General features: G+C 43.2%; 1 protein-coding gene across 1 annotated transcript; it reads right to left on the bottom strand.

Moving 5' to 3' along the window:
• On the bottom strand, positions 1-26,485 carry slc2a1c (solute carrier family 2 member 1c). Its single transcript, XM_020475731.2, has 10 exons — positions 26,471-26,485; positions 26,081-26,179; positions 20,209-20,369; positions 17,398-17,638; positions 15,724-15,886; positions 11,190-11,374; positions 8,763-8,867; positions 7,581-7,682; positions 3,714-3,917; positions 1-2,797 (listed from the first exon to the last, which is right to left on the bottom strand). The coding sequence occupies exons 1-10, from the start codon at positions 26,483-26,485 to the stop codon at positions 2,618-2,620; spliced, it is 1,455 nt and encodes a 484-aa protein (XP_020331320.2). The 3' UTR covers positions 1-2,617.
• Positions 26,486-27,665: the final 1,180 nt, after the last annotated feature.

Here is a 27,665-nt window from a genome sequence, read left to right as displayed (position 1 = left end):
TTTATGTTTTCAATAAAACATTAGAGACAAATTATAGTTTACATGTTGTAAAACATACCACGTCTGTTTTGCTCCGTAATTGTTGCTAAACAACCAACCTGTCTATAGCCTCGGTATATAAGGGACGAGGGGCTCTATGCGTTCTCTGGAAAATAATGTAACTCTGTGGAAGTTTTGTCCCACGTCAATCATTATTTTCCCAAAAACGCATAGCCCCTCGTTGATTATCCCTTACTTATTAATGATTTATAATGCATTTATAAATGCTTAAATAATCACTTAAACCTTTACAGACTCTTTACAAATGGTACCTTACTGTAAAGTGTTGACCTTACTGCTTAGGTGAAGCTGCTCAGAGGCAAATAGTTGTGAGGAACGCTTCTGTCCAATGGAAGAGAACCACGCCACAAGAAGTTCAATGTTTCATCAGGTACAGGGGCTTCAGACTCATAAACTCTTATGTACGGGAGATTCAGACTCGTATAAACTCTTATGTACGGGAGATTCAGACTCTTATAAACACTTATATACGGGAGATTCAGACTCTTATATACGGGAGCTTCAGACTCTTATAAACTCTTATGTACGGGAGATTCAGACTCTTATAAACTCTTATGTACGGGAGATTCAGACTCTTATAAACTCTTATGTACGGGAGCTTCAGACTCTTATGTACGGGAGATTCAGACTCTTATAAACTCTTATGTACGGGAGATTCAGACTCTTATAAACTCTTATGTACGGGAGATTCAGACTCTTATAAAGTCTTATGTATGGGGGAGCTTCAGACTCTTATGTACGGGAGATTCAGACTCTTATAAAGTCTTATGTACGGGAGATTCAGACTCTTATAAACTCTTATGTACGGGAGATTCAGACTCTTATAAAGTCTTATGTATGGGGGAGCTTCAGACTCTTATAAACTCTTATGTACGGGAGATTCAGACTCTTATAAAGTCTTATATACGGGAGCTTCAGACTCTTATAAACTCTCATGTACGGGAGCTTCAGACTCTTATATACGGGAGCTTCAGACTCTTATAAACTCTTATGTACGGGAGATTCAGGCTCTTATAAACTCTTATGTACGGGAGCTTCAGACTCTTATAAAGTCTTATGTACGGGAGATTCAGACTCTTATAAAGTCTTATGTACGGGAGATTCAGACTCTTATAAAGTCTTTTGTACGGGAGCTTCAGACTCTTATAAACTCTTATGTACGGGAGATTCAGACTCTTATAAAGTCTTATGTATGGGGGAGCTTCAGACTCTTATGTACGGGAGATTCAGACTCTTATAAAGTCTTATGTACGGGAGATTCAGACTCTTATAAACTCTTATGTACGGGAGATTCAGACTCTTATAAAGTCTTATGTATGGGGGAGCTTCAGACTCTTATAAACTCTTATGTACGGGAGATTCAGACTCTTATAAAGTCTTATGTACGGGAGCTTCAGACTCTTATAAACTCTCATGTACGGGAGCTTCAGACTCTTATATACGGGAGCTTCAGACTCTTATAAACTCTTATGTACGGGAGATTCAGGCTCTTATAAACTCTTATGTACGGGAGCTTCAGACTCTTATAAAGTCTTATGTACGGGAGATTCAGACTCTTATAAAGTCTTATGTACGGGAGATTCAGACTCTTATAAAGTCTTATGTACGGGAGCTTCAGACTCTTATAAACTCTTATGTACGGGAGATTCAGACTCTTATAAAGTCTTATGTACGGGAGATTCAGACTCTTATAAAGTCTTATGTACGGGAGCTTCAGACTCTTATAAACTCTTATGTACGGGAGCTTCAGACTCTTATATACGGGAGCTTCAGACTCTTATATACGGGAGCTTCAGACTCTTATAAAGTCTTATGTACGGGAGCTTCAGACTCTTATAAACTCTTATGTATGGGAGATTCAGACTCTTATAAAGTCTTATGTACGGGAGATTCGGACTCTTATAAACTCTTATGTACGGGAGCTTCAGACTCTTATAAACTCTTATGTACGGGAGCTTCAGACTCTTATATACGGGAGCTTCAGACTCTTATAAACTCATGTACGGGAGCTTCAGACTCTTATAAACTCTTATGTAGGGGAGCTTCACTCTTATATACGGGAGCTTCAGACTCTTATAAACTCATGTACGGGAGCTTCAGACTCTTATAAACTCTTATAGATAAGAGTCTGGATCTCCTATAATCTCTTATATACAGGAGCTTCACTTTTAATATTCAATGATATGGATCTGAAAACAAGTTATCGTAATGCCTCAATCCAACAATACAGATACTAATATTTATCCATTTTATGGTACATATGCGTGACTATACAGTAACAGAGGAAATCGTATTTTTGATGTTTATAAATGTACACGTCATCAGAAAACAGACAACATTGTGGGAGGCCACAACCTGAAGTCCTGTATCAGTCCCACCATGTCTCCCTTGTGTTAGAGGTCGTGTTCTGACTACCTGGTTAAGCAAAAGGTTAAATACAATAAAACATTTGTCCCAAGCGAAGGTTGACCACAAGAAGACCTCGGTGACCCCCAGTACAACCTCCGACCTCTGGGTAGGGGGAGGGGTAAGGTGAGAGGGGGCCAGGGCGGTCAGGTCAGGGGAAGGTGTTGAAACCAGTCTTAATGTGCAGGGGGATGCCCTCGGACTCTCGGAACTCAGCTGCGATGTCATCGAAGGTGCGTCCCTTGGTCTCAGGTAGGCGTCTCCAAGTGAAGCTGAAGGCTGCCAGAGCCATGGTCATAAAGAGGAGGTACACATAAGGACCACACAGTTTCTACAGAGAGAGAGACACACACACACACACACACACACACACACACACACACATACACATACACATACACACACACACACACACAGGAGCAGAGAGTTAATTAACACAACTGGAAATTGCAGTACATTTCATTGATTCATTTTAGAAGATAGTCCTATCTATGATATCAAACCAGCCATTATATCATGTACAATTGGTGCCATAATGTCATGTACCATTGGTGCCATTATATCATGTACTATTGGTGCCATTGTATAATGTACAATTGGTGCCATTATATCATGTACCATTGGTGCCATTATATCATGTACCATTGGTGCCATTATATTATGTACCCTTGGTGCCATTATATCATGTAATATTGGTGCCATTGTATCATGTACCATTGGTGTCATTATGCCAATGTACCATTGGTGCCATTATATAATGTACTATTGGTGCCATTATATCATGTACCATTGGTGCCATTATATCATGTACTATTGGTGCCATTATATCATGTACTATTGGTGCCATTATATCATGTACTATTGGTGCCATTATATCATGTACTATTGGTGCCATTATATCATGTACTATTGGTGCCATTATATCATGTACTATTGGTGCCATTATATCATGTACTATTGGTGCCATAATGTCATGTACTATTGGTGCCATTATATCATGTACTATTGGTGCCATACTGTCATGTACTATTGGTGCCATTATATCATGTACTATTGGTGCCATTATATCATGTACTATTGGTGCCATTATATAATGTACTATTGGTGCCATTATGTCATGTACCATTGGTGCCATTATGTCAATGTACCATTGGTGCAATTTTGTCATGTACCATTGGTGCCATAATGTTGTGTACCATTGGTGTTGTATTACAGCTATCCTATGACACAGGCTATGTTAAACTTACCAGTAGTGGAGGGAAGAGCAGGGCCAGCATGAACTTCCCTCCCCAGTTGAGCATGCTGGTGAAGGCCATGGCGATTGGTCTGGCTGGCTGGTCAAACAGCTCTGCAGCGATGAACCAGGAAATAGGACCAGGTCCCACCTCATAGGCTGAGATCAGGAAGAACACGACCAATACCTGCAGGCTACGCAGCTCTGGGACAAGGAACTACAGGGCAGATCAATCAGTCAATCAATCTTATATTGGTCAGGGAGGATGGGTGAGCGTAATCCCCGACAGTCTAGCACTTCAAAGGTTGCCTGTTCAAGTGACAACGGGACAAGTGTAGCATTTTAGCTAACCCTTATTCTAAACTTAAGCCAATTCTCTTAACCTTTGTTGTTAGTTCCCCTAACTGACAATGTAAATGCTTCCTGTAATTCTTCTTTGTTGTTACTGCCTAACAAGCAACCTGGTCTCAGATTAAGATGTGCAATACTATTCACGGGTTGCATGTCTCATCACAATATTGTTTTGAACGTGCGTTTTTTGGACTGATGCCAGACTGAGCATTCTACTCAATGCATCGTCAATGAGCGCTGATGAAAATGTTATCCAACATCCATTGCAATGGCTTGGAAGTATAATGACATTAAAAAAAGGAGGCAAATGATTAGTAGGAAAACCTTTTGTCATCATTTGGATGTCACAAGATTGACTTTACATATAGTATAACGTTAGCTAGCAAGCTAAGATTGAGGGGAGGTCACCAGATTGACTTTACATGTAGTATAACGTTAGCTAGCAAGCTAAGATTGAGGGGAGGTCACCAGATTGACTTTACATGTAGTATAACGTTAGCTAGCAAGCTAAGATTGAGGGGAGGTCACCAGATTGACTTTACATGTAGTATAACGTTAGCTAGCAAGCTAAGATTGAGGGGAGGTCACCAGATTGACTTTACATGTAGTATAACGTTAGCTAGCAAGCTAAGATTGAGGGGAGGTCAAAAGATTGACTTTACATGTAGTATAACGTTAGCTAGCATGCTAAGATTGAGGGGAGGTCAAAAGATTGACTTTACATGTAGTATAACGTTAGCTAGCATGCTAAGATTGAGGGGAGGTCACCAGATTGACTTTACATGTAGTATAACGTTAGCTAGCAAGCTAAGATTGAGGGGAGGTCACCAGATTGACTTTACATGTAGTATAACGTTAGCTAGCAAGCTAAGATTGAGGGGAGATCACCAGATTGACTTTACATATACTATAACGTTAGCTAGCAAGCTAAGATTGAGGGGAGGTCACCAGATTGACTTTACATATAGTATAACGTTAGCTAGCAAGTACAAAAAATATTGTATTTCCAGGCACTATAGTTGTTATTTAGACTAAACAGTAGTTATCCTCCGTCCAGAATGACTGGGCTCATCACCCCCTTTAAGGCACCACTATGGCTGCGCTGACAGAGGGCGGCTTGAGAACCTTAAAAACAATGGCATGACGCGACCGAGTAACGGAGGTGCAACATATATTACATCCTCCAAGACGTATGATAAAGTACATCCTCAAAGACGTATGGTAAATTACACCCTCCAAGACGTATGATAAATTACATCCTCCAAGACATATGGTAAATTACATCCTCCAAGACATATGGTAAATTACATCCTCCAAGACGTATGGTAAATTACATCCTCCAAGACGTATGATAAATTACATCCTCCAAGATGTATGATAAATTACATCCTCCAAGACGTATGATAAATTACATCCTCCAAGATGTATGGTAAATTACACCCTCCAAGACGTATGATAAATTACATCCTCCAAGACGTATGATAAATTACATCCTCCAAGACGTATGATAAATTACATCCTCCAAGACGTATGATAAATTACATCCTCCAAGATGTATGGTAAATTACACCCTCCAAGACGTATGATAAATTACATCCTCCAAGACGTATGATAAATTACATCCTCCAAGACGTATGATAAATTACACCCTCCAAGACGTATGATAAATTACACCCTCCAAGACGTATGATAAATTACATCCTCCAAGACGTATGATAAATTACATCCTCCAAGACGTATGATAAATTACATCCTCCAAGATGTATGGTAAATTACATCCTCCAAGACGTATGGTAAATTACACCCTCCAAGACGTATAATAAATTACATCCTCCAAGACATATGGTAAATTACTTCCTCCAAGACGTATGGTAAATTACATCCTCCAAGACGTATGATAAATTACATCCTCCAAGACGTATGATAAATTACATCCTCCAAGTATGGTAAATTACATCCTCCAAGATGTATGGTAAATTACACCCTCCAAGACGTATGATAAATTACATCCTCCAAGACGTATGATAAATTACATCCTCCAAGATGTATGGTAAATTACATCCTCCAAGACGTATGGTAAATTACACCCTCCAAGACGTATAATAAATTACATCCTCCAAGACATATGGTAAATTACACCCTCCAAGACGTATAATAAATTACATCCTCCAAGTCATATGGTAAATTACATCCTTCAAAACGTATGATAAATTACATCCTCCAAGATGTATGATAAATTACATCCTCCAAGATGTATGATAAATTACATCCTCCAAGACGTATGATAAATTATATCCTCCAAGACGTATGATAAATTACATCCTCCAAGACGTATGGTAAATTACACCCTCCAAGACGTATGATAAATTACATCCTCCAAGACGTATGATAAATTACATCCTCCAAGACGTATGGTAAATTACATACTCCAAGACGTATGGTAAATTACATACTCCAAGACGTATGGTAAATTACATCAGCCAAGACGCATGGTAGATTACATCATCCAAGACGTATGATAAATTACATCATCCAAGACGTATGGTAAATTACATCCTCCAAGACGTATGGTAAATTACACCCTCCAAGACGTATAATAAATTACATCCTCCAAGACATATGGTAAATTACATCAGCCAAGACGTATGGTAGATTACATCATCCAAGACATATGGTAAATTACATCAGCCAAGACATATGGTAAATTACATCAGCCAAGACGTATGGTAAATTACATCATCCAATTCGTATGATAAATTACACCCTCCAATTCGTACGATAAAATGATATCCTCCGACTGTAACGTTCGTCGTCGGTGGAAGAAGCTGAGGACCAAAGCGCCAAAGGTAAGGGTTCATATTTTAATGAACACTGAAACAAAACAATAAACAACCAACGAACAGTCCTCTAAGGTGCAACACAACACTAAACAGAAAACAAACACCCACAACCAAAAGGGGGAAAAAAGGCCGCCTAAGTATGATTCCCAATCAGAGACAACTAACGACACCTGCCTCTGATTGAGAACCATACCAAGCCAAACGCAAACACAACATAGAAAACGGAACATAGACAACCCACCCAACTCACGCCCTGACCATACTAAAACAAAGAAATAACAAAAGAACTAAGGTCAGAACGTGACACCGAGAAGTATGATAAATGACATCACCCAAGACGTATGATATTGTACAACCAGGTAAAACGTACAGTATGATACTATACCTCCTCTAATTCATATGTTATTGTATGACAGCTGTTCCATTCATAATGTAACTTAACGTAACATATCATACTAAATGGAATGTCATATATTTACATACAGAATAATACGAATTGTCCTTAGTCCATGTTGAATAACAGCATCATAGTGTATTACACCTACAGGTAGACAGAGAGTCACCAACAAGGTACGCTGAGATAGACAATACTCACATGGTAAATACTCAGATGGACAACACTCAGGTGGACAATTGTATAATATAATTGATTGATCATTTAGGGTTAGTGTCGGTGTGGTTATAGGTACCAGGACTGAGTCTATGACGGTCATGGAGAGGTTGCACACAGCTAGACACAGGAAGCCAGTCAGCAGTAGTTTCCTACGCCCCGCCCTCTCCATTAGGAAGAACTGAAGAGGAAAAACAGACACAAAATCACAGGTGAGTCTCCATACTTCATACCAGGTGAGATTACAGGTGAGTCTCCATACCTCTTACCAGGTGAGATTACAGGTGAGTCTCCATACCTCATAACTGGTGTGATTACAGGTGAGTCTCCATACCTCATAATAGGTGAGATTACAGGTGAGCCTCCATACCTCATACCAGGTGAGATTACAGGTGAGTCTCCATGTGAGATTACAGGTGAGTCTCCATACCTCATAACAGGTGTGATTATAGGTGAGTCTCCATACCTCATAATAGGTGAGATTACAGGTGAGTCTCCATACCTCATACCAGGTGAGATTACAGCTGAGTCTCCGTATCTCATACCAGGTGAGATTACAGGTGAGTCTCCATACCTCATAACAGGTGAGATTACAGGTGAGTCTCCATACCTCATAACAGGTGAGATTATAGGTGCGTCTCCATACCTCATACCAAGTGAGATTACAGGTGAGTCTCCATACCTCATAACAGGTGAGATTACAGGTGAGTCTCCATACCTCATAACAGGTGAGATTACAGGTGAGTCTCCATACCTCATAACAGGTGAGATTACACGTGAGCCTCCATACCTCATACCAGGTGAGATTACAGGTGAGTCTCCATGTGAGATTACAGGTGAGTCTCCATACCTCATAACAGGTGTGATTATAGGTGAGTCTCCATACCTCATAATAGGTGAGATTACAGGTGAGTCTCCATACCTCATACCAGGTGAGATTACAGCTGAGTCTCCGTATCTCATACCAGGTGAGATTACAGGTGAGTCTCCATACCTCATAACAGGTGAGATTACAGGTGAGTCTCCATACCTCATAACAGGTGAGATTATAGGTGCGTCTCCATACCTCATACCAAGTGAGATTACAGGTGAGTCTCCATACCTTATAACAGGTGAGATTACAGGTGAGTCTCCATACCTCATAACAGGTGAGATTACAGGTGAGTCTCCATACCTCATAACAGGTGAGATTACAGGTGAGTCTCCATACTTCCTAACAGGTGAGATTAGAGGTGAGACTACTCTAGTGTACTCTACTCACCGCCACCAGAGTGAAGGCCACGTTCACGGCCCCCACCCCCAGCGTCAGATACTTGGCTTCGTCAAAGTTAGCCTTGTCAAACATCTTGGTGGAATAATTGATGATCTGGAAAATGAGAAGTGGGGTATATGTTTAACCTCAGTGTGTTGCCTGTCTTTCCTTTAGCCTCAGGTTCCCTACTGAGCTGCAGAATAGCCTGAAGAACCATACTGACACAATGCCGCAGAATCAACTCTGGAAAGAGGGGAGGGTTTAGCAAATAACTGCAAGTCTGCTAGTCTGGTAGTCTGCTGCTAGTCTGCTATTCTGGTAGTCGGCTACTAGTCTGCGGTCATCTGCTGCCAGTCTGGTAACATGCTACTAGCATGGTAGTCTGGTGCTAGGCTGCTAGTCTGCTGCTAGTCTGGTAGCCTGCTGCTTGTCTGGTAGTCTGCTGCTAGTCTGGTAGTCTGGTACTCTGCTGCTAGTCTAGTAGTCTGGTAGTCTGCTGCTAGTCTAGTAGTCTGCTGCTAGTCTAGTAGTCTGGTAGTCTGGTAGTCTGGTACTCTGCTGCTAGTCTAGTTGTCTGGTAGTCTGCTGCTAGTATGGCAGTCTGGTAGTCTGCTGCTAGTCTGGTAGTCTGCTGCTAGTCTGGTAGTCTGGTAATCTACTGCTAGTCTGGTAGTCTGGTATCCTGCTGCTAGTCTGCTAGTCTGGTAGTCCGCTGCTAGTCTGGTAGTCTGCTGCTAGTCTGGTAGTCTGCTGCTAGTCTGCTAGTCGGGTAGTCTGCTGCTAGTCTGGTAGTCTGGTAGTCTGGTAGTCTACTGCTAGACTGGTAGTCTGGTAGTCTGCTGCTAGTCTGGTAGTCTGCTGCAAGTCTGCTAGTCTGGTAGTCTGCTGCTAGTCTGCTATTCTGGTAGTCGGCCACTAGTCTGCGGTCATCTGCTGCCAGTCTGGTAACATGCTACTAGTATGGTAGTCTGGTGCTAGGCTGCTAGTCTGCTGCTAGTCTGGTAGCCTGCTGCAGGTCTGGTAGTCTGGTAGTCTGGTACTCTGCTGCTAGTCTAGTAGTCTGGTAGTCTGCTGCTAGTCTGGTAGTCTGGTAGTCTGCTGCTAGTCTGATAGTCTGCTGCTAGTCTGGTAGTCTGCTGCTAGTCTGGTAGTCTGGTAGTCTGCTGCTAGTCTGGTAGTCTTGTAGTCTGCTGCTAGTCTGGTAGTCTGGTAGTCTGCTGCTAGTCTGGTAGTCTGGTAGTGTGCTGCTAGTCTGGTAGTCTGCTGCTAGTCTGCTAGTCTGCTAGTCTGGTTGTCTGGTAGTCTGCTGCTAGTCTGGTAGTCTGGTAGTCTGCTGCTTGTCTGGTAGTCTGGTAGTCTGCTTCTAGTCTGGTAGTCTGGTCGTCTGGTAGTCTGCAGCTAGTCTGCTAGTCTGGTATTCTGGTAGTCTGTTGCTAGTCTGGTAGTCTGGTAGTTTGGTAGTCTGCTAGTATGGTAGTCTGCTGCTAGTATGGTAGTCTGGTAGTCTGCTGCTAGTATGGTAGTCTGGTAGTCTGCTGCTAGTCTGTTAGTCTGTTAGTCTGTTAGTCTGGTAGTCTGGTAGTCTGTTGCTAGTCTGTTACTATTCTGCTAGGAGTCTGGTAGAATCATTTTTGTCTGCTAATCTGCTGTTAGTCTTCTAGTCTGCTAGTCCAGTAGACTGGTAGTCTGGTAGCCTGCTGCTAGTCGGCTAGTCTGCTGCTAGTCTGGTTGTCTGCTTCTAGTCTGGTAGTCTGCTAATCTGGTAGTCTAGTAGTCTGCTAGTCTATTAGTCTGCTAGTCTGCTAGTCTGTTAGACCATAGATAACACATTACTCACTACAAAATGTTCAGGTCTCAATAAATACCCCATAGAGAACACATTACTGACTACAGAATGTTCAGGTCTCAATAAATACCCCATAGAGAACACATTACTGACTACAGAATGTTCAGGTCTCAATAAATACCCCATAGAGAACACATTACTCACTACAGAATGTTCAGGTCTCAATAAATACCCCATAGAGAACACATTACTCACTACAGAATGTTCAGGTCTCAATAAATACCCCATAGAGAACACATTACTCACTACAAAATGTTCAGGTCTCAATAAATACCCCATAGAGAACACATTACTGACTACAGAATGTTCAGGTCTCAATAAATACCCCATAGAGAACACATTACTGACTACAGAATGTTCAGGTCTCAATAAATACCCCATAGAGAACACATTACTCACTACAGAATGTTCAGGTCTCAATAAATACCCCATAGAGAACACATTACTCACTACAGAATGTTCAGGTCTCAATAAATACCCCATAGAGAACACATTACTCACTACTGAATGTTCAGGTCTCTTTTGTAAATGAGACAGAACTGGAAAAATACATTTTCAATAAAACTACTGAAATATTTCAAACAACATGCCGCATTGAAGCCTGAGAGCTGGGAGCCCAGGTTAACGATGAGGACGATGATGATTGGCTGTCGGTAGGAGCGTTTGGTGAAGAACTCCTTGACGGTGAGGGCTGATTGGGTGTGAGCCGCCTCCTGCTTCATCTCCTCCAGCTCCGTGAACACCTCGTCTGACGGGCCTCTCAGACGCCACAGGGCTGGGGTAAACAACAACAAGAATATCATCGTCAACATCGTGGATCTACTGCTGACCTGATTGAATCCCGGCATAAGATTATTGTGTACTACCCACCCACCTCTTTCTGGGTCTCCAAGGCCCTTGTTATTTTTCTATAATATATTTTTTACAGATTATATTTATTTGTACAATAGACAATAGACATTGACAATAGACAACTTAACAAGTCACAGACATTGATCCAGTAAACCAGACACGACATTGTCTGGGACTTAATGCCTTCAGCATAAAGAAACAAGATGAATAAACACAAACACCTGGTTCTCATCCAGTGGATATTTCTAGTGCTTGTAAAACCATTGGGTGTTGATTTGATACAATTTTAATGTGTAATGTGATAGTGTATAATGTGATAGTGTGTAATGTGATAGTGTATAATGTGATAGTGTGTAATGTGATAGTGTGTAATGTTTATAATGTGATAGTGTGTAATGTGATAGTGTGTAATGTGATGGTGTGTAATGTGTATAATGTGATAGTGTGTAATGTGATAGTGTGTAATGTTTATAATGTGATAGTGTGTAATGTGATGGTGTGTAATGTGATAGTGTGTAATGTGTATAATGTGATAGTGTGTAATGTGTGTAATATGATGGTGTGTAATGTGTGTAATGTGATAGTGTGTAATGTGATAGTGTGTAATGTGATAGTGTGTAATGTGTGTAATGTGATGGTGTGTAATGTGATAGTGTGTAATGTGATTGTGTGTAATGTGATTGTGTGGAATGTGATGGTGTGTAATGTGATGGTGTGTAATGTGATAGTGTGTAATGTGTGTGAGTGTGTGTAATGTGATGTGTGTAATGTGTAATGTGATTGTCTCTCTCTCTCTCTCTCGCTCTCTCTTCCTCTGGCTGTGGGCCATGCTTTCCTTGTCTCTCTCTCTCTCTCGCTATGGGCCATGCTTTCTTTGTCTCTCTCTCCCTCTCTCTCTCTCTCTCTCTCTCTCTCTCTCTCTCTCTCTTTCTCTCCCTCTGGCTATGGGCCATGGTTATGGGCCATGCTTTCTTTGTCTCTCTCCCTCTCTCTCTCTCTCTCTCTCTCTCTCTCTCTCTCTGGCTATGGGCCATACTTTCCTTCTCTCTCTCTTTCTCTCTCTGGCTATGGGCCATACTTTCCTTTCTCTCTCTCTCTCTCTCTCTCTCTCTCTGGCTATGGGCCATGGCTATGGGCCATGCTTTCTCTCTCTCTCTCTCTCTCTCTCTCTCTCTCTCTCTCTCTCTCTGGCTATGGGCCATGGCTATGGGCCATGCTTTCTTTGTCTCTCTCTCTCTCTCTTTGACCATGTTTGGAATAATGCCTCGAAATTCTTGTAACTGAAGCTTTATGCCCTGTATGGCAATCTGTTTATTTTACAAAGTAATTAAATACACTGAGGTTTTCAAAGGAGAAGTCATCTCAGGAGGTCTAGTGAAATCAGGATTACCCATAAACGTCTCGGACAGATAGACCGTGGTGGGATCGATGACATCCTCCTCAACATTAAACTTTCTTTCTTTGACATAGCACGTGTAACGAAACATGCTGGGAACACTTTAGGGTACTTTTCTGATAACCCATCAGGTTCCTCTACTCTGGATTCCTTACAAACGACAGGATTTGTTACGACCTTCCCTCCAGCCAAATCGTTTCCCAAAATGAATGAGACCCCTTTTCACCAGTAGGCTAGGCCTCACTCCAAAGACAACAGAACCAGAAATAAGATCAGACTCGAGATCCACATTATACAAAAGGAGCTTCCATGCAACCCATTTCCATGCATTTTACTAACACACTGTAATCAGTTGCTGAAGTGTCAGACAAAGGTAAAAACACATTCCTAAATGAAGGACTCCCCCAGTGTCTCGCAGTATCTCCAACGGCTACTTATCAGTACCGGCACTCTGCAGAGACACGAACCCTAGAGTGAAGGAAAAGCAGCCAACAAGTGCTCAGCATATGTGGGAACGTCTTCAAGAATGTTTGGTAAAAAAGTTCCAGGTGAAACTGGTTGAGAGAATGCCAAGAGTGTGTAAAGCTGTCATCAAGGCAAATGGTGGCTACTTTGAAGAATCAAAAATGTTTTTTTGTTACTGTATGAATAACAAATACATAGCTTACATGATGGTGAATATGCAAGTAATTGATATTTTTGATTTATGGCAATTAACTCGTATGAATGACTTGATCAAAACGGATAAGGTCTTACATTTGAATCGACTAGGGGGTTAAAGTCTTCATGACTGGCTGTATATTGGCAGGCAAAATAAAACATCTAAGAACATGTTAATCCCAGAGCTTGTTGTGTTTTTACTTGGGAAGAAAGAAATGCGACACAGCAAACTAGGGTCGAACATGCTTGATATGACTGTGAAGTCCTAGAGGACATCAGAATAGAGCAGTTCAAATCAGAACTTCAAGCATGCGAAAAATAGCATAATTTGACTAGGTCATTTCTATATGATTTGACTAGGTCATGTCTACATGATTTGACTAGGTCATGTCTACATGATTTGACTAGGTCATTTCTACATGATTTGACTAGGTCATTTCTACATGATTTGTCCAGGTTATTTCTAGGTGACGTGCAGAGATTCGCTGGAACAGAGTACAAATCATCTCAAAGGTAGCTTTTCTGTCTCATAATGAAATAAACTTGTATTTAGAATTTGATTCCCAGACATTTCTTCCTAGTATTGTAACTCTATGGTGTTCTTAAGGCTAGGGGGGTTTCGACAACATCAGCTGAAATGGCAGAGCGCGAAATTCAAAAATATTTTTTTGAAATATTTAACTTTCATACATTCACAAGTGCAATACACCAAATAAAGCTTAACTTCTTGTTAATCTAGCCATCGTGTCCGATCTAAAAAAGGCTTTACAGCGAAAGCACACCATACGATTATGTTAGGTCAGCGCCTAGTCACAGAAAAACATACAGCCATTTTCCAGCCAAAGAGAGGAGTCACAAAAAGCAGAAATAGAGATAAAATTAATCACTAACCTTTTATGATCTTCATCAGATTGCACTCATAGGACTTCATGTTACACAATACATGTATGTTTTGTTCGATAAAGTTCATATTTATATCCAAAAATCTCAGTTTACATTGGCGCATTATGTTCAGTAATGTTGTGACTCGAAAACATCCGGCGAATTTACAGAGAGCCACATCAATTTACAGAAATACTCATCATAAACTTTGATAAAAGATACAAGTGTTATACATAGAATTAAAGATATACTTCTCCTTAACCTGTTTAGGATAGGGGGCAGTATTTTCACGTTCGGATGAAAAATATGCCCAGAGTAAACTGCCTGCTACTCAGGCCGGAAGCTAATATATGCATAATATTAGTAGATTTGGATAGAAAACACTCTGACGTTTTTGAAACTGTTTGAATGATGTCTGTGAGTATAACAGAACTCATATGGCAGGCGAAAACCTGAGAAAAATCCAACCAGGAAGTGAGAAATCTGAGGTTTGTAGTTTTTCAAGTCATTGCCTTTCGAATATACAGATGTTAATGGGGTCATATTGCACTTCCTATGGCTTCTACTAGATGTCAACAGTCTTTAGAACCTTGTTCCAGGCTTCTACTATGAAGGGGGAGCGAATAAGAGCTGTTACAACCAGGGGTCTGGCAGAAAGCCTTGAACTAAGTCAAGCGGCGTGGCCGTGAGAGCGAGCTGCGTTCCAAAAGGACAAAAAAGGATTTGTCCTTTTGGAACATTATTGAAGATTTATGCTAAAAACATCCTAAAGATTGATTCTATACTTCGTTTGACATGTTTCTACGAACTGTAATAGAACTGTTTTGACTTTTCGTCTGGACCTTTGCCTGGACCTTTGCCTGGACTTGCGCCTTGTGAATTTCGATTGGTGAACTAAACGTGCTAACAAAAAGGAGGTATTTGGACATAAAGATGAACTTTATCGAACAAAACGATAATGTATTGTGGAACTGGGATTCCTGGGAGTGCATTCTGATGAAGATCATCAAATGGAAGTGAATATTTATAAGTCTATTTCTGACTTTTACTGACTCCACAACATGGCGGGTATCTGTATGGCTTGTTTTTGTGGCTTAGCGCTGTACTCAGATTATTGCATGGTGTGCTTTTTCCGTAAGGCTTTTTTGAAACCTGACACAGCGGTTGCATTAAATATTGCTAAATCATTTTTATGTAGTCAGATAACTCATTAAATGGGCTTATTGCCTAGTCTTGTTACAGGTCGCATGTGATGTATATATCATGAACTGTATATACACATATAAAATATTGTTACACTACAACAGTGTGTACTGTGTGACAGTGCTACCCACCAGTCTCTGCCTGGCTCTCCTGACCGCGGTTGATGAGCAGGTATCTGGGGCTCTCAGGGCAGAAGGGGAGGGCCAGGTACTGTAGCAGGGCAGGTATCAGAGACAGGGATAACATCATAGCCCACAGCTCTTTTGTCCCCAGCACTGTTTCAAGACCAGCTACCTAGAAATAACAACAAACAGAGAAACAACATCATCTCAAAGCCACCTACAGTCTAACAACACTACTGTCAACCCTACAGTCTAACAACACTACTGTTAACCCTGCCACCTACAGTCTAACAACACTACTGTTAACCCTGCAGTCTAACAACACTACTGTTAACCCTGCCACCTACAGTCTAACAACACTACTGTTAACCCTACAGTCTAACAACACTACTGTTAACCCTGCCACCTGCAGTCTAACAACACTACTGTTAACCCTACAGTCTAACAACACTACTGTTAACCCTGCCACCTACAGTCTAACAACACTACTGTTAACCCTGCAGTCTAACAACACTACTGTTAACCCTGCCACCTACAGTCTAACAACACTACTGTTAACCCTACAGTCTAACAACACTACTGTTAACCCTGCCACCTGCAGTCTAACAACACTACTGTTAACCCTGCCACCTACAGTCTAACAACACTACTGTTAACCCTACAGTCTAACAACACTACTGTTAACCCTACAGTCTAACAACACTACTGTTAACCCTACAGTCTAACAACCCTACTGTTAACCCTACAGTCTAACAACACTACTGTTAACCCTACAGTCTAACAACACTACTGTTAACCCTGCAGTCTAACAACACTACTGTTAACCCTACAGTCTAGCAACACTACTGTTAACCCTACAGTCTAACAACACTACTGTTAACCCTACAGTCTAACAACACTACTGTTAACCCTACAGTCTAACAACACTACTGTTAACCCTGCAGTCTAACAGCACTACTGTTAGCCCTACAGTCTAACAACACTACTGTTAACCATGCAGTCTAACAACACTACTGTTAACCCTGCCACCTACAGTCTAACAACACTACTGTTAACCCTACAGTCTAACAACACTACTGTTAACCCTGCAGTCTAACAACACGACTGTTAACCCTACAGTCTAACAACACTACTGTTAACCCTACAGTCTATCAACACTACTGTTAACCCTACAGTCTAACAACACTACTGTTAACCCTACAGTCTATCAACACTACTGTTAACCCTACAGTCTATCAACACTACTGTTAACCCTACAGTCTTTCAACACTACTGTTAACCCTACAGTCTAACAACACCTCTGGTAACCCTACAGTCTAACAACACTACTGTTAACCCTGCAGTCTAACAACACTACTGTTAACCCTACAGTCTAACAACACTACTGTTAACCCTACAGTCCAACAACACTACTGTTAACCCTACAGTCTAACAACACTACTGTTAACCCTACAGTCTAACAACACTACTGGTAACCCTACAGTCTAACAACACTACTGTTAACCCTGTTTGTACTCTTTGCCACTCATTGTTACACCACATCAGCTCCTCATTGTTACATCTGTCCCCCTCTGAAAGTTGTATCATTGCTGCAGCTTCATTTTAATGAAAGTCATGTTGGTAATCATATCGTGTGAAACAATTTACACGATCTCTGTCAGGGTGGACAGCGTCTATTCTCACCATGCCCAGGAGTATGCCCGTAGCGAAGGAGACCTGGTTGAGGGTAGCGAAGGCCCCTCTGAGGTTGGTGGGGGAGACTTCCTGGATGTAGAGAGGGTTGAGACTCATCACAAGGCCACAGAACAGACCGAACACTAGCCGGCCAACGATCAGCATCTCAAAGGACTCATTGGCCTTAGAGGCAAACATCAGACAGGCTCCCACCACCGACAGGGCATTCACTATCAGGATGGAGTTACGCCTGAGGAGAGGGAAGAGGGATTCAATCAATCAACCAATCAGTCAATCAATCAACCAATCAGTCACTGTCAGGATGGAGTTACGCCTGAGAAGAGGGAAGAGGGATTCAATCAATCAACCAATCAATCAGGCAATCGATCAATCAATCGAGATAAGTATTTGTCTCTAACTTTTCCGAAATTCACAAGTTTTCCAGAAATTGAGGTTGGAAGATTCCTGGAATAAATTAGGGAATAAGCCGGAAATATTGGAATCCGTGGATTTCTGGAACGCCTGCCGGAGCAACACTAGGTAGAACCCACCTACCGAAGCAACACCAGGTAGAACCCACCTGCCGAAGCAACACCAGGTAGAACCCACCTGCCGAAGCAACAGCAGGTAGAACCCACCTGCCGAAGCAACACTAGGTAGAACCCACCTGCCGAAGCATCACTAGGTAGAACCCACCTGCCGAAGCAACACTAGGTAGAACCCACCTGCCGAAGCAACACTAGGTAGAACCCACCTGCCGAAGCAACACTAGGTAGAACCCTACCTGCCGAAGCAACACTAGGTAGAACCTACCTGCCGAAGCAACACTAGGTAGAACCCACCTGCCGATGCAACACTAGGTAGAACCCACCTGCCGATGCAACACTAGGTAGAACCCACCTGCTGAAGCAACACTAGGTAGAACCCACCTGCCGAAGCAACACTAGGTAGAACCCACCTACCGAAGCAACACTAGGTAGAACCCTACCTGCCGAAGCAACACTAGGTAGAACCCACCTGCCGAAGCAACACTAGGTAAAACCCACCTGCCGAAGCAACAGTAGGTAGAACCCACCTGCCGAAGTAACACTAGGTTGAAACCACCTGCCGAAGCAACACCAAGTAGAACCCACCTGCCGAAGCAACACTAGGTAGAACCCACCTGCCGAAGCAACACTAGGTAGAACCCACCTGCCGAAGCAACACTAGGTAGAACCCACCTGCCGAAGCAACACTAGGTAGAACCCACCTGCCAAAGCAACACTAGGTAGAACCCACCTGCCGATGCAACACTAGGTAGAACCCACCTGCCGATGCAACACTAGGTAGAACCCACCTGCCGAAGCAACACTAGGTAGAACCCACCCGCCGAAGCAACATTAGGTAGAACCCACCTGCCGCAGAAACATTACGTAGAACCCACCCGCCGAAGCAACACTAGGTAGAACCCACCCGCCGAAGCAACACTAGGTAGAACCCTACCTGCCGAAGCAACACTAGGTAGAACCCACCTGCCGAAGCAACACTAGGTAGAACCCACCTGCCGAAGCAACAAAGGTAGAACCCACCTGCCGAAGCAACAGTAGGTAGAACCCACCTGCCGAAGTAACACTAGGTTGAACCCACCTGCCGAAGCAACAGTAGGTAGAACCCACCTGCCGAAGCAACACCAAGTAGAACCCACCTGCCGAAGCAACACTAGGTAGAACCCACCTGCCGAAGCAACACTAGGTAGAACCCACCTGCCGAAGCAACACTAGGTAGAACCCACCTGCCGAAGCAACACTAGGTAGAACCTACCTGCCGAAGCAACACTAGGTAGAACCCACCTGCCGATGCAACACTAGGTAGAACCCACCTGCCGATGCAACACTAGGTAGAACCCACCTGCCGATGCAACACTAGGTAGACCCCACCTGCCGAAGCAACACTAGGTAGAACCCACCCGCCGAAGCAACATTAGGTAGAACCCACCTGCCGAAGAAACATTACGTAGAACCCACCCGCCGAAGCAACACTAGGTAGAACCCACCCGCCGAAGCAACACTAGGTAGAACCCTACCTGCCGAAGCAACACTAGGTAGAACCCACCTGCCGAAGCAACACCAGGTAGAACCCACCTGCCGAGGCAACAGTAGGTAGAACCCACCCGCCGAAGCAACACCAGGTAGAATACACCTGCCGAAGCAACACTAGGTAGAACCCTACCTGCCAAAGCAACACTAGGTAGAACCCTACCTGCCGAAGCAACACTAGGCAGAGCCCTACCTGCCGAAGCAACACTAGGTAGAACCCACCTGCCGAAGCAACAAAGGTAGAACCCACCTGCCGAAGCAACACTAGGTAGAACCCTACCTGCTGAAGCAACACTAGGTAGAACCCACCTGCCGAAGCAACACTAGGTAGAACCCACCTGCCGATGCAACACTAGGTAGAACCCACCTGCCGAAGCAACACCAGGTAGAACCCACCTGCCGAAGCAACACTAGGTAGAACCCTACCTGCTGAAGCAACACTAGGTAGAACCCACCTGCCGAAGCAACACTAGGTAGAACCCACCTGCCGAAGCAACACTAGGTAGAACCCACCTGCCGAAGCAACAGTAGGTAGAACCCACCTGCCGAAGCAACACTATGTAGAACCCACCTGCCGAAGCAACACTAGGTAGAACCCACCTGCCGAAGCAACACCAGGTAGAACCCACCTGCCGAAGCAACACTAGGTAGAACCCACCTGCCGAAGCAACACTCGGTAGAACCCACCTGCCGAAGCAACGCCAGGTAGAACCCACCTGCCGAAGCAATACTAGTTAGAACCCACCTGCCGAAGGTGTCAGCCAGACACTTGACCCCTAGTGACCCCAGCAGGGCTCCAAAGTCCTTGATGCTGACGGAGAGGGACCACAGGAAGGTCAGGCTGTGATCTGGCATCGACTGATTATGTCTGGACCACCAGGTGTGGTTGAAGAACTCCTCGATGATCTGAGCAAGAGATGTCATAAGTTAAAATGGAAACAAATTGATTTGTCACATGCTTTGTACACAACCGATGTAGACTAATCATGAAATTCTTAACTCCGGGCCCTTCCCAACCATGCAGAGAGAAAAATATTTAAATTTACAACGTGGGTGCACACAGGTCGAAATAAACATTTGAGGTGACAACGGCGGGTCTCATTGGCAATAAATTAGTTTTAAAAATTGTGAAACAAAGCTTACCCTGAGTTCCAGTGTTGTGTTGGATAGTCATAGCCAGCTAGCTAACATAGCATCCCTCTGTTTGAGAAAAATATAACGAAATGTCTCTCTCTCTCTCTGTGTGTACAGTAAGTATATGGAAGGGGGTGAGCCTCCTAGGTTTTGTATTGAAGTCAATGTACCCAGAGGAGGATGGAAACTAGCTGTCCTCCGGCTACACCATGGTTCTACCCTACAGAGTCCTGTTGAGGCTACTGTAGACCTTCATTGCAAAACAGTATGTTTTAATCTGTGAATATATTTAGTCTAGTTTTATCTAAAAAGGACAACTTTTTAAGTGTATCCCTTCCTCCTCTGAGGAGCCACCAATGCTATATACAGGGGTACCAGTACCGAGTCGATGTCCAGGGGTACCAGTACCGAGTCGATATCCAGGGGTACCAGTACCGAGTCGATGTCTAGGGGTACCAGTACCGAGTCGATATCCAGGGGTACCAGTACGGAGTCGATGTCCACGTTTACCAGTACCGAGTCGGTGTCCAGGGGTACCAGTACGGAGTCGATATCCAGGGGTACCAGTACCGAGTCGATATCCAGGGGTACCAGTACCGAGTCAATGTCCAGGGGTACCAGTACCGAGTCGATGTCCAGGGGTACCAGTACCGAGTAGATATCCAGGGGTACCAGTACCGAGTCGATATCCAGGTGTACCAGTACCGAGTCGATGTCCAGGGGTACCAGTACCGAGTCGATGTCCAGGGGTACAAGTACCGAGTCGATATCCAGGGGTACCAGTACCACTTCCTATTGGTCCAGGTAGCTATTGGTCCAGGTAGCTATTGGTCCAGGAAGCTATTGGTCCAGGTAGCTTTTGGTCCAGGTAGCTATTCGTCCAGGTAGCTATTGGTCCAGGAAGCTATTGGTCCAGGTAGCTATTGGTCCAGGTAGCTATTGGTCCAGGTAGCTATTGGTCCAGGTAGCTATTGGTCCAGGTAGCTATTGGTCCAGGAAGCTATTGGTCCAGGTAGCTATTGGTCCAGGTAGCTATTGGTCCAGGAAGCTATTGGTCCAGGTAGCTATTGGTCCAGGTAGCTTTTGGTCCAGGTAGCTATTGGTCCAGGTAGCTATTGGTCCAGGTAGCTATTGGTTAACTCTTTATCAGTCAGTCCAGGTAGCTATTGGTCCAGGTAGCTATTGGTCCAGGTAGCTATTGGTCCAGGTAGCTATTGGTCCAGGTAGCTATTGGTTAACTCTTTATCAGTCAGTCCAGGTAACTATTGGCCCAGGTAGCTATTGGTCCAGGTAGCTATTGGTTAACTCTTTTTCAGTCAGTCCAGGTAGCTATTGGGCCAGGTAGCTATTGGTTAACTCTTTAGCAGTCAGTCCAGGTAGCTATTGGTGCAGGTAGCTATTGGTCCAGGTAGCTATTGGTCCAGGTAGCTAGCGGTCTTATGGCTTGGTGGTGGAAGTTGTCAGGGTCCTGCTGGTTCTAGACTCGGTGCATCGGTTCCGCTTGCCGTGCGGTAGCAGAGAGAACAGTCCATGACTTGAGTGGCTGGAGTCTTTGACAATTTTTACGGCCTTCCTCTGACACCGCCTGGTATAGAAGTCCTGGAAGGCAGCTCAGCAGTGGTGTCTGAGCCAGAACGGCCCATAGGACAGGAGCCTCTCCTGATTCTGTAGCATGAGGCAGTCAGAACGGCCCATAGGGTAGGAGCCTATCTCCTGATTCTGTAGCGTGAGGCAGCCAGAACGGCCCAGAGGGCAGGAGCCTCTCCTGATTCTGTAGCGTGAGGCAGCCAGAATAGCCCAGAGGGCAGGAGCCTCTCCTGATTCAGTAGTGTGAGGCAGCCAGAACGGCCCAGAGGGCAGGAGCCTCTCCTGATTCAGTAGTGTGAGGCATCTTGATGTATAAGTACACCATAGAGATCCTATTAAACTGAAGTTCTAATATGTAATTCTTTGAAGTGGACAGGACACTAGTCAGAGGAAATAACATATTATAAACCTTATTATTAGACAATATAAAGGCTCATATATGCTTATAACAAGTTATGAGGCATTATACCATTAAAGTATTATAGAACAGATGTTAGCAGTTCTCCAGGTCTCCCTTATAATAATAATAATAATAATAATAATAATAATAACAATAATAATAATAATAATAACAATAATAATAACAACAATAATTATAAGAATAACAACAATAATACCAAAAATAACAACAATAACAACAACAATAATAATAATAACGATAATAATAATAATAACAATAATAATAATAACAATAATAATAATAATAACAATAATAACAACAATAATAATAATAATAACAATAATAATAATAACAATAACAATAATAATAATAACAATAATAATAATAATAATAACAATAATAATAATAACAATAATAACAATAATAATAATAATAATAACAATAACAATAACAATAACAATAACAATAACAATAATAATAATAATATTAACAACAATAATAATAATAATAACAATAATAACAATGTATAAAACTTCTGTATTAAACTTGACGACATAATCTCAAAATGCTTGTAAAGCAAAATAAATAACAAGAATTCATTGTTTAAGAAATATAGGCTACAACAGTGGCTAGATCAAGTCTGTTTGAGTGTTTGTTGAAGCGTCCAGCAGATGGACAGCCGTGGTGATGAGAGGATCGGGAAGCTACCGTGCCTTCAGAAATTATTCACACCCCTTGATTTATTCCCCATTTTGTTGTGTTACAGCCGGAATTCAAAATGGATTGAATATATGTTTCTCTCACCCATATACACACAATACCCCAATAATGTCAAAGTGAAAACATGTTTTTAGAAATGTTTGCAAATGTATTAAAAATGAAATGCAGAAATATCTCATTTAAGTATTCACACCTCTGTGTCAATACCTTATAGAAGCATCTTTGGCAGAGATTACAGCTGTGAGTCTTTCTGGGTAAGTCTATAAGAGCTTTCCACACCTGGATTGTGCAACATCTGCCCATTATTATTTTCAAAAATTCTTCAAACTGGTTGTTGATCATTGCTAGACAACCATTGTTGATCGTTGTTTGACAACCATTGTTGATCGTTGTTTGACAACCATTGTTGATCGTTGTTTGACAACCATTGTTGATCGTTGTTTGACAACCATTGTTGATCGTTGCTAGACAACCATTGTTGATCGTTGTTTGACAACCATTGTTGATCGTTGTTTGACAACCATTGTTGATCGTTGTTTGACAACCATTGTTGATCGTTGTTTGACAACCATTGTTGATCGTTGCTAGACAACCATTGTTGATCGTTGCTAGACATCCATTTTCAGGTCTTGCCATAGATTTTCAAGCATAATTAACTCAAAAATGTGTAACTAGGCCACTCAGGAACATTCACTGTCTTCTTGGTCAGCAACTCCAGTGTAGATTTGGCCTGGTGTTTTAGGTTAATGTCCTGCTAAAAAGTGAATTCTTCTCCCAGTGTCTGGTGGAAAACAGACGCTCAGCTTTTCCTCGTCCGTCTCTATCTTTGTTGTGACTGGATGTATTGATACACCATCCAAAGTGTAATGAATAACTTCACCATGCTGAAAAGGGATATTCAATGTCTGTTTTTTATGATTTTTTACCCATCTACCAATAGGTGGCCTTCTTTGCGAGGCATTGGAAAACCTCTCTGGTCTTTGCGGTTGAATCTGTGTTTGAAATTCACTGCTCGACTGAGATTAGTGGGGTACAGAGACGAGGTAGTTATTCAAAAAGTCATGTTAAACACATGTTGAACACTGTCAGCAGCTCACACAGAGTGAGTCCATGCAAATTATTATGTGACTTGTTAAGCTAAATTTTAATCCTGATCTTAATTTTTGGCTTGCCATTACAAAGAGGTTGAATACTTATTGACCGAATACATTTCAGCTTCAGGTTTAATTAATTAAGAAAATCAAATCAAAATTAAAACATAATTCCACGTTGACATTATGGGGTATTATGGGTAGGACAGTGACGCAAAATCTAAATTTAATCAATTTCAAATTCAGGCTGTAAGACACAAAATGTGGAAAAAGTCAAGGGATGTGAATATTTTCTGAAGATTGTCAGTGGAGGTGGGAAATGGTGGCCAGCTCTGCATGTCGGCAGGGAGGCAGGCAGGCAGGCAGGCAGGCTAGCTAGCTCCACATCATCAGGGCATCTCCCCCCCGTCTCTTCTCTGTATTGGGAGTCTTGTGATGAAGTTTGAGCTCCCCACAGAGTACAGCCCGTTCCTTATTTCAGAAGTATCCTCCTAGGCCAACGAAAAACTCTGAATGCATAGCCTCCTCTTGGGTCAACGTTGGTGAAAAACTCTCTATAGGTGTTATTCAAATGAAAACACACTTGCTAGCTACCTTTAGCTAGTCTGTTGACAGCGCTAGATTTTCATCAAGTTACGGGCAGGAATCCAATGAATGACATCAAATCATTTCCCACATTTCCCATCATCTGCACTCATTTAGCTATTTGAACATTTAAAAGTTTATACAAAAATATTGACATAAAAACGTAGGCGCCATGGCAACTATAGGCTATTTATACAGAGAACAACGTTAAACATTCTGCTCAATGCCACGCCACTCCACGCAAATAAAGAGGTGTATAGCAGATAGTGTTGCACCTGGCCACTACCTAACAACTCTAGTGCAGACTGATTAAAATGACTTACAGATGTCCCTGAACACTTGAATCATTACACGCAGAGAGAGAGAGAGAGAGAGAGAGAGCTGTCTGAATTGCATAAGCCCAATCACACCATCCTCCTATAAGTCAGATGGATTTCATTTTAAGTACCTGTGCGCAAACAGTAAACCATCCAACCCTGCTTGCCTAGGAGTAAGACTGCCTGGGCCTGAATAGGAAAGTTGCATGGGATTGTCAAGTTTATTCAGTGTTTTATAGAAGCTGTGAGATGTTTGCATGCGGCTGGATGGGATGCAGGTACTACCTGGCTTCCCAGTGCTCTACCCACCCTCGCGTCATCCTGCTACCCACTCGGAGCTCACCATGGCTCTGCCCTTCCCACCCTCAATGCCTGGCTCTCACCCTGGTTCTGCCCTCCCCACCCTCCCTGCCTGGCTCTCACCCTGGTTCTGCCCTCCCCACCCTCCCTGCCTGGCTCTCACCCTGGTTCTGCCCTCCCCACCCTCCCTGCCTGGTTCTCACCCTGGTTCTGCCCTCCCCACCCTCCCTGCCTGGCTCTCACCCTGGTTCTGCCCTCCCCACCCTCCCTGCCTGGTTCTCACCCTGGTTCTGCCCTCCCCACCCTCCGTGCCTGGCTCTCACCATGGCTCTGCCCTTCCCACCCTCCCTGCCTGGCTCTCACCCTGGCTCTGCCCTCCCCACACTCCCTGCCTGGCTCTCACCCTGGTTCTGCCCTCCCCACCCTCCCTGCCTGGCTCTCACCCTGGTTCTGCCCTCCCCACCCTCCCTGCCTGGCTCTCACCCTTGCTGGGGCGTTGACATTGCCTGTGTGGTAGCCGATCTGGAGGGAGCCGAACACAGCTGCCAGGATGGAAGTCAGGAGCGTGGCGGTCATCTGGCTCTGGTCAGGACCCAGTCAGTCAGGGAGAGAACACACAGGGGTTAAAGGTCAAGGGTCAGTTCATACACTGGCCAATCACCTTGGGCATAGCCATGGCACATGACCTCTAGTCCCACACACTGACCAATCACCTTGGGCCTAGCTATGGCACATGACCTCTAGTCCAAAGTAATTATCATTAACTGTACTGTCTCTCACATATATACCACCATATTCTGTAATCTATACCTAAATAACCAAACACACTAATCCTGTTTTCAAACACATGATTTTCAAAAGCAGTGAACTAACCTCCTTGGAAGCCATTAGGTTGTGTGAGATGTGATGTCACTCCCTGAGGAAAGAAGATGTAGCCTTTGTTTCTTATCTGGGAGTCAACACTGAGTTGGTACTTAGAAGTCAACACTGAGTTGGCACTTAGAAGTCAACACTGAGTTGGTACTTAGAAGTCAACACTGAGTTGGTACTTAGAAGTCAACACTGAGTTGGTACTCAGAAGTCAACACTGAGTTGGTACTCAGAAGTCAGAAGTACCTAGAAGTCAACACTGAGTCGTCACTTAGATGCCAACACTGAGTTGGCACTTAGAAGTCAACACTGAGTCGTCACTTAGATGCCAACACTGAGTTGGCACTTAGAAGTCAACACTGAGTTGGCACTCAGAAGTCAACACTGAGTTGGCACTTAGAAGTCAACACTGAGTTGGTACTCAGAAGTCAACACTGAGTTGGTACTTAGAAGTCAACACTGAGTTGGTACTTAGAGGTCAACACTGAGTTGGCACTTAGAAGTCAACACTGAGTTGGTACTCAGAAGTCAACACTGAGTTGGTACTTAGAAGTCAACACTGAGTTGGTACCTAGAAGTCAACACTGAGTTGGTACTTAGAAGTCAACACTGAGTTGGTACCTAGAAGTCAACACTGAGTTGGTACTCAGAAGTCAACACTGAGTTGGCACATAGAAGTCAACACTGAGTTGGCACTTAGATGTCAACACTGAGTTGGTACCTAGAAGTCAATACTGAGTTGGTATCTAGAAATGAACACTGAGTTGGTACTTAGGGTGAAGTTGCCCCAAGATGCTGATCGGTCAGTTTAGTATTTTCTACTAATAGTTTAAGGTTAGGATTGTAGGAGAGGAAACTTCACCCTGGAGCACGAATTGACATGTACACTGAGTGTACAAAACATTAAGAACACCTTCCTAATATTGAGTTGCTCACCCTTTTGCCCTCAGGACAGCGAGTTGCTCCCCCTTTTGTCGGGACATGGACTCTACAAGGTGTCGAAAGTGTTCCACAGGGGTGCTGGCCCATGTTGACAACAATGCTTCCCACAGTTGTGTCAAGTTGTCTGGATGTGTTTTGGGTGGCGAACCATTCTTGATAAACACGGGAAACTGTTGAGTGTGAAAAACCCAGCAGCGTTGCAGTTCTTGGCACAAACCGGTGCGTCTGTCACCTACTACCAAACCCTGTTCAAAGG

The sequence above is a fragment of the Oncorhynchus kisutch genome, linkage group LG7 (assembly GCF_002021735.2).
Source record: "Oncorhynchus kisutch isolate 150728-3 linkage group LG7, Okis_V2, whole genome shotgun sequence".
Classification (NCBI taxonomy): domain Eukaryota; kingdom Metazoa; phylum Chordata; class Actinopteri; order Salmoniformes; family Salmonidae; genus Oncorhynchus; species Oncorhynchus kisutch.
This window is presented reverse-complemented; position numbering and strand designations above follow the sequence as displayed.